Below are 8,230 nucleotides of genomic sequence, written 5' to 3' on the forward strand. Positions count from 1 at the left end.
TAATCGCATATTGTACAATACTATTTACAACATGTATTTTCCAGAGAGCTGCCACTTCGGGGGTTAACGATCTCGAGTTGGTCGCTCATTTATATGCTTGGGCGGCTCGTTATTTTTACGAAGGCCCGGGATAAAATATTTTGGTGATTTTTTCTGTGATTTGTTTTTGTATGGTAAGGGAAGTACTAAATTGCGATGCAGGATTCTTGTTTTCCTAGCGTGGGGGCAATCATTCTTTACCTCAAACACAGGGATGTCGGCGTTTGGTTGTCCGACTACAATGTACGGATTTTCCTACCACTTGTCGGCTAATTTGTGTGTGCCACGCAAAGATACATTGCGGACCAGCACCAAAGCACCGACGCTTAATGAAGTGGCCTTAGCACGAGCATCGTAACGCAACTTGTCACCGGAATTTGCATTTTTCGCAAATTCTTCAGCCTTTTTGTATGCACAGGATAATCGTTCCTTGAGGTTCCGGACATATTCGTGTTTTGACACGTTCTCGTCGGTCTCCGAGGACAACCCTAATAGTGCGTCTATGGCTAGTTTGGGATGTCAGGTAGAATGGGGCATATCCGGTGGTTTTGTGAATTGTGACATTGTACGCATGCACTAACGGTGCAATGTGCGATTTCCAATCACTTTTATCACAATCGGATAATGTTCCTAACATTTTCAGCTATGTCGAATTAAATCGTTCTACCTGTCCATTTCCCATGGGATGGTAAGGGGTAGTGTGACTTTTGGCAATGCCAGCTAGATAACACAGATCTCTAATCAGTTCGGACTCAAAATTTGGCCCCTGATCGGAATGTTTACGTGTGGGGAAACCGTAGTGCAGAATGAAAATTTCGAATAGAATTTTAGCTATAGTTCTAGCTAGTTGATTTTTAGTTTGAAAGGCATGTGCGTAACGAGAAAAATGATCAGTGATTACCAAACTGTTTTCGTATCCACCCTTTGATGTTTCCAAGGACAAAAAATCTACACATATCAATTCCATCGGTGTAGTCGAGTTAATATTGACTAGTTTAGCGTTGGACGGTAGGGTTTTTCTGCGGATACATCGATCGCATAGTTCAACCTTATCTCTTATCCAGCTGTCAATACCTGGCCAAAAAAATCTTTGCTTGAAAAGTGAAGTTGTTCGGTTCCGGCCTTGATGACCCAGGTCGTCATGTAAACACCTGAAAATATCATTACGTAGATAAGTGGGCAATACCAATTGATAGAACGTTTGGTCATTTCGCTTGCCACGGCGGTAAACTACACCATCACGAAGAAAAAGCGTATCGTAACACCTGAGGTATTTAGATAGAGCATTATGATCGGAATTGACCCGCTAAGGGACGGTCGTGTTCCGTTTCGTAAATGAGTAGCAACCTGTCCAATAACAGGATCATTAGCCTGGGACTTCCTCCAATCTCGAGAAGTAAGAGACTCCGTCTCTATGACGTCTAATGGAACATCACCAACAGTACTCTCGTGTGCTGAATCAGTTGGAGCAGCAACACTGAAAATTAAAGGAGCCTGATCTTTACTGACAGATGCTGCTAAAGAAGCCGCTTTTATGACAGGAGTTTCAATGGTGTTTTGCTCGGAAGAAATGTTGACATCCGGCCGTCTAGACAAACCATCAGCATCAGCATTACTCATGCCACTACGGTACTTAATAGTAAAATCGTAGCTACTAAGGGCTGCTAACCAACGATGACCGGTTGCGTCTAGCTTCGCTGTTGTTTGCAAGTAGGTCAACGGGTTGTTATCCGTAAAGACCTGAAATTGACAACCATACAGATAGTCACTGAATTTCTCGGTAACCGCCCATTTGAGAGATAAAAATTCCAATTTATGAGCTGGGTAATGTCTCTCTGACGGCTTCAAACTACGGCTGGCGTAGGCAATAACACGATTGGTACCACCTTTCCTTTGATACAAGTACCGCGCCGGACCCGAACCAGAGGCGTCTGTATGAACAATAAATGGAAGTTGGTAATTTGCATAGGCCAGAATGGGAGGATGAGTAAGCGCTTCGACCAATTTATCAAAAGCGTTCTGCTGCGACTGCTCCCATTTGAATAAAACTTTGTTTTTACTCAATTTTGATTTTGTTTTCTTTGTTGCATGACCAATCAACAAATCATTAAGGGGTCGGGCAATTTTGGCATACCCCTTTTTGAACCTTCTGTAGTAGCCTGTGAATCCTAAACATTGTCTAACCTCCTTAGTTGCTTGAGGTTTAAGCCATGATTTGATAGCTGCAATCTTGTCGGGATCGGTCTCAATTCCTTGCTCTGAAACAACATGACCAAGATACGTAATTTATTACTTGAAAAACTCACATTTTGAGCATTTGAGCTTTAAATTGTGTTGTTGAAGGCGATTAAAAATGGCATCTAACTTCGAAATATGGGACTGGAAATCATCACTGAAAACCACCACATCATCAAGGTAAATAAGACAATCGCGCAAATTCAACTCGCCCATGCACCTCTCCATCAAACGTTGAAATGTTGCGGGGGCGTTTATCAACCCAAACGGCATACGGTTGGTCTCATAAAAACCGAATGGACCCACAGAAAAAGCCGTTTTTGCCTTGTCCTCCTCCTTCATGGACACCTGCCAGTGGCCTGCACGTAAATCCCATTTCGAAAAGTATCTAGACCCAGACAAAAAATGAAGGGTGTTTTCAATTTTTGGAATAGCATAAGCATCCTTTACAGTTTTCTGATTGAGCTTTCGGTAATCTATGCAACACCTGATAGAAACATCTTTTTTTCGAACAATAACAACATTGGACGAATATGGGCTATTTGATTCCCTTATGGCACCGCAATCAATCATTTCCTTTAAATGCTCTCGAACCTCATTGAGTAAAGCTGGGGCAATAGGACGATTAGGTTCCTTGAATGGAATATTGTCAGTCAAATGAATTGCATGTTCTTTAAGATCAGTGTTTCCAAGATCAGTAGGACCTTTTGAAAAAATAAAATGCCATTTATTCAGGAAAGATCGGACTGTGTGCTTTTGATCTTCACTAAGAATATTACCCTCTAGGTCAACATCAATTGTTTGCTTAGTGTCCACATCGGGTTTAGTTGCAGTTTGGGTCTCATTACAATTTGATATTGCATTTCTTAAAACTTTTACTTCTTTTAATTGACATATCTTAGCTCGTGCTAGTACCGTGACTGGTTTAGAAGACATGTTAAACAGTTTAACAGGGATTCTTGCAAAACTGCCTGGTTTGTTCAAGGTCACAACCCTTGGACAAACGTTTACGCGTGATGAGCAATGACCATCACTACAGATTCCAGTCACCGCAGCGTCAACTGCCCTAACCCTTCTTAAGATACCAGTAACTAACTTAACCTTATTTGGTTGCAATTTTACTGTTTGTGTTGTTTTAACTGTACCCACACAATCATGAGCTATTGACTTGAAAGCAGTAGCCCATTCATATGGTACAGATTCAGTACTAGACCCAGTTTGACATAATCGAATAACATGTGTACCAACAATAACTGGTTCGGTTTTATTGACTTTCGAATCAGAAACGATCAAAATTGGTACTTTGAGATCTTTATTTGTCATGAAAGGTATTGAAATTGTAGCTTCAACATAACCTTTATATAGTATAGCTTGACCATTCGACGAAATTATTCTTAGTGTTAAATGTGTAAGGGGCAAAAGGGTTGGTTTCCTGTGTAATTGTTCGAAACACGATTCCGACATGGTAGTTACCATTGACCCTGTGTCAATTACTGCTGCCACAAGTTGGCCTTGTACATATATGTCTCCGACATTATTATCACCAACAATATGTTTCAACAAATCATTTGGTGGGCATTCACTACTGAAACTGTCTCTCTTTCGCCCAGTAACAGAGACGTCTACTGGTTTAAAGGAAGCTGTTTGGACTCGTTCCTACTTGTGTGTACATATCCGTTTTCATTCTGGTTAACATCTCTGTTTAACGGTGGAATGTCACGGCCATGTTGTTGCTGAGGCCTCTTTCTCTCACTTTTGTCACCATGGTTTGTGTAGTTAGTGTTGTAACCTCTGTTTCCTCTATTGTTTCTGTTCCATTGCACTCTTGGCGCACTTTCATCATATCGCCGGTAATTATCATGTCCTTGATTTCCTGATCGTCTCCAATAATCTCTCCAGTTATCGCTTCTATTTGTTCTATCATCGCCGGCTGGCGTGTTACCATTTCCGTGCTGACTTCTACTCTCAACTAAATCGTGTTCAAGTCGATCCATACGTCTCACCAGATCTCTCAAAATGTGCAGCTGTTCGTCAACTGTTGATATTTTATTCAAATTTGCTATTGACTCCTTTGTCGCTTGTGATATCATACTCTCGGTGTCTATATTCATTGCACTCTCTTCTATGCGAACGTGTTTTCGCAACTCTTCGATGCTTTTAAAAGATTCATAATATAACCGAGTACTTAGCTTCAGTTCCTCGTTGTATAAGTATTTCCAGAACCGTTTACACAGCATTGTATCCGTCTGGTGGGCATCTATCTGTCCTTTCTTGACAGCCATCTGAATGATATTTTCAATCCGTACTCCCAAATCTGCAACGTTTTCATCTGGTCCTTGCTTAGCTCTGTAGAACTCTGCTAAGTGAGATTCTCCCGGTCTTCTATCGCCATAAATGTTCTCTAGCTTCTCGAGGATTTCCTTAGTCGAGGCTTTTGTTCTCACTGTCGATAACACACACCGCATGTTTCTTGAGGAGTTGCTTATCGAGTTGCGCACTGCATGTAAAAGTGCATCTGGGAAATACAGTCTTGATGCCATCATAACCTCAACTTCCAATTTCCACTCTTCAAACGATTCTTCTAATAATCTAAGTAGTGTTAGTTTTATTTATTTTCCTTTGAAGATTTCTTTATTTTCATTGTTCATTGGTTGATGCACATCTTTCAATCGTTCTACATCTGTTTTAGGTTTTGCTTCATTGAGCGAGCTCAGTGTTTCTTCATGCTGCTGAATATTCTGCATCAACTGCTGTTCTTGTTCTCTTAATTTCCTCATCTCTTCTTGTCTTATTCGCAGCGAGTCATCCTGTTCTTGCTTTCGTCTTGCACGAGTCTGTTCAATTTCCTCCGTCATTCTGCTTTCGCTTACTTTCAACTTTTCAACCCGCTTTCTCATATCTTCTAGTTCAGCATCATCTTTATGTGTGGAACCTGTCTCTGTTTTCATATCTTTTATTCGCTGGATTGGTGTAGTAATGCGCAACTCATCCATTGTTTCTTCATATTTCTTCTCAAGCCATTCCATATTCTCATCTAGGGCATTTCCAGGTTCTTCGTCTATTTTGGTACTTTCATGTTCTGGGAGAACAATCTTGGCATCGCAGCTTATACTGTCCTGTATTCGTCGTATCTCCTCCTACACTTCCTTCTTTTCCTTCTGTATTTCTGCGATGGTACGCTTATCAGTTGTTTGCGGCTTTTTCTTTTTTCTCTCTTCAACTAAACGCGCACGTTGCTCTCGTATATCTCTCATTTCATTATCAACATCCGCAGTCTTGGACTTAACTGTTCTCTTCAGGTTCATGTAGAGGCGTCATTTTGAAAAAATGTGGGACCCCTAGCATTGAACTCAAAATTGACTAAAGGAAGAGTGCCACGTTGAAAATATATACATATATGCTTTAAAGGATGTTTTTCCTTCAAACAGCTACTAATTTTGTACATCAACGTATCATAACATCCACAAAATCAATCAAAATACAAAGCGATTTTAACAATAAAATATACATTATTTTCAAAAATCTGAATCATGTTTATTCCACGTATTTCGGCGGAAAATTATATAACTAGTGATTAATATCGACACTGACGAGGGTAAGTTACGCTTAAATAGTAAAAAAAGTTTACATATCTAGAAATATCAAAACTCGAACACATGTCATTTCATCACCATGGGGGCAGCCATTTTTATATTAATAAAATAGAAAGAAACATGCTAAAAACTCACTCATCGCCTAATTGACATTCCAAACGGTTGACGATGTCAAATGCATTGGATTGTAATCTTTCCGTTAATGTTTGCAAACTGCACGATCAGACCTCATACACACTCAAAAGAATAACTATGTAAGAAGCATTTCACCAATGTTTACAATCGTTGTCGAATCACATGTACTATATTATTGCGCATAAAATAGTTCGCTTACAGACTGACAGAAAGATCGATACGTAACTCCGTTCAATTCATCACGTTATACTATTATAATGATCATATATAATAATACATCGCTTAAACAATCTAAAAGTAGAAATAATTCTTTTATGCCTAGTTCACACCAACGGCGAATGCCGCGCTTTGAATCGGCTAGCAAAGCGCCGTCATTTTTGTTCACTTTTCCAAAAATATCTCGATCTATTACGCTCTGATAAGCTCGGATACGCTCTCATACGAATTGGTTCACGCTTTGAGGACACAATATTTCCCGACATGTTACGATTCCTCACGCTTTGATCCCGCTTTGATCAGGCTTTGTTACGCTTGAAATCACGCTTTGATGAGCTTTATTACGCTTCATTACTCTTTGATGCGATTATGATGCCTTAAATCAGGCTCTGATACGACAATCAAGCTTTGTTGTGCATTTTTACGCTCTGTTACGTATTGGAAAATGTCGAGATTGCCGATTTTTATCCCGCTTTTGATTCAGAGCCTATATAAAGATGCAGCAGATACACAAAATCATTGCATCTTTGACTCCAGAACACGATGGCAGAACAACAAGATCCAGAGGTTCCAGATGCACCAGAGCATGATCTATCCGAAGAAGACATGACGTTTGTCTCTTTGTTGTGTAACTATATTCTATCCCTTGAGATATAGGAGAGGGAGAAAGAACAGCAAAGACAAGGGGAGGTTGACATACCAGCAGAGGTAGAAGGCCATTTATCAGAAGCTGCTGGACCAGGCCATGGCTAACTGAAGAAAGAAGACAGCAATATGGCCATTACGCTAGCCTCCTGGACATACAACTCAGATTAAAAGACCCTGGTGCCTTCAGAAACTTCATCAGATTAAACCCTGATGTGTTTGATGAAATCCTGGAAAGAGTGGCACCAGTCATCCAGAAGCAGCAGACTAATTACAGGCACCCTCTGTCGGCTGGTCTCAAGCTGGCAATCACCTTGAGACATCTGGCCACTGGGGACAACTTCATGTCAATGGCATATGGATTCAGATGTGGTATCTCCACAATATCAGAGCTGATTCAAGAAGTGTGCACGGCAATTGTACAGGCATATAAAGATGAAGTTTTCAACCCACCTACCATCCCTGAAGCCTGGAGACACCTTGTCCAGCAGTTTGAACAGAGGTGGAATTTCCCCCATGCAGTTGGTGCCTTGGATGAAAAGCACATAGCCATAAAAAAAACAGCAAACACAGGCAAGATCTACCCCAACTACAAGGGGTTCTTCTCCATACCAATGCTGGCCCTTGTAGATGCAGAATACAAGATCATCTGGATTGAGCTGGGAGGTAAGGGACACATGTCTGACTCCCAGATATTCACGAACTCTGAGCTCTTTGAATGACTGGAGGATGGGTCCATAGGGCTACCCCCATCATGCCCTTTCCCTGGAGAAACTGAGCCAGATATCCCATACTTGATCCTGGTTGATGATGCTTTTGCCCTGAAGAGCTACATGATGAAACCATACAGTAGACGAGGGATAACAGATGAGCAGAGAATCTGCAACTACAGGATCTCAAGTGGTAGAAGAGTGGTGGAGAATGCCTTTGGCATACTGGCCAACAGGTTTAGGTACCTGCTGGGAACAATGGAACAGAAGGTAGCGAACGTCAGAAATTTGGTGGAGACTGCTGTGGTGCTGCACAACCTGTTGAGGCATAGGGTGGTGATGGCAGCATATGAGGTGGACTACGAGGATGAAGAGTACAACTTCGTACCTGGGGCCTGGAGACATGGACCTCACTTGGATGATGTTCCACAGCCACCTGCGAGGGGGAACCTCGCCACTGTGGATGCCAGACATCAGCGAGATCATCTCAGAGACAACGTTGTCTCTCCAGTGGGTGCTGTTGATTGGCAGCAAAGAATCGCTGTTGTTGTACTTCCTGCTGCAGTTGAAGAGATGAATGGGTCAGAGGCTGAAGATGAATACTAATGTGTTATGAATAGTATGAACATTTATTTGTAAAATTGACTTTGAAATATG

General features: G+C 41.3%; 1 protein-coding gene across 1 annotated transcript; it reads left to right on the plus strand.

Annotated features, from left to right (window-relative positions):
• Window positions 1–6,761: 6,761 nt before the first annotated feature.
• LOC127835753 (uncharacterized) lies at window positions 6,762–7,585 on the plus strand. The gene is made up of 2 exons (XM_052362191.1): window positions 6,762–6,829; window positions 7,054–7,585. Exons 1-2 carry the CDS (start codon window positions 6,762–6,764, stop codon window positions 7,583–7,585), a joined length of 600 nt encoding a protein of 199 aa, XP_052218151.1.
• The last annotated feature ends 645 nt before the right edge of the window (window positions 7,586–8,230 follow it).

This window comes from Dreissena polymorpha, chromosome 6 (genome assembly GCF_020536995.1).
Source record: "Dreissena polymorpha isolate Duluth1 chromosome 6, UMN_Dpol_1.0, whole genome shotgun sequence".
Classification (NCBI taxonomy): Eukaryota; Metazoa; Mollusca; class Bivalvia; order Myida; family Dreissenidae; genus Dreissena; species Dreissena polymorpha.

Bases quoted from the DNA above. Each gene is read 5' to 3' on its own strand.
- LOC127835753 (XM_052362191.1), top strand. From the start codon at position 6,762: ATGGCAGAACAACAAGATCCAGAGGTTCCAGATGCACCAGAGCATGAT. The intron at 6,830-7,053 runs GTTTGTCTCTTT...TGGTGCCTTCAG, and splicing joins CTATCCGAAGAAGACATGAC to AAACTTCATCAGATTAAACC.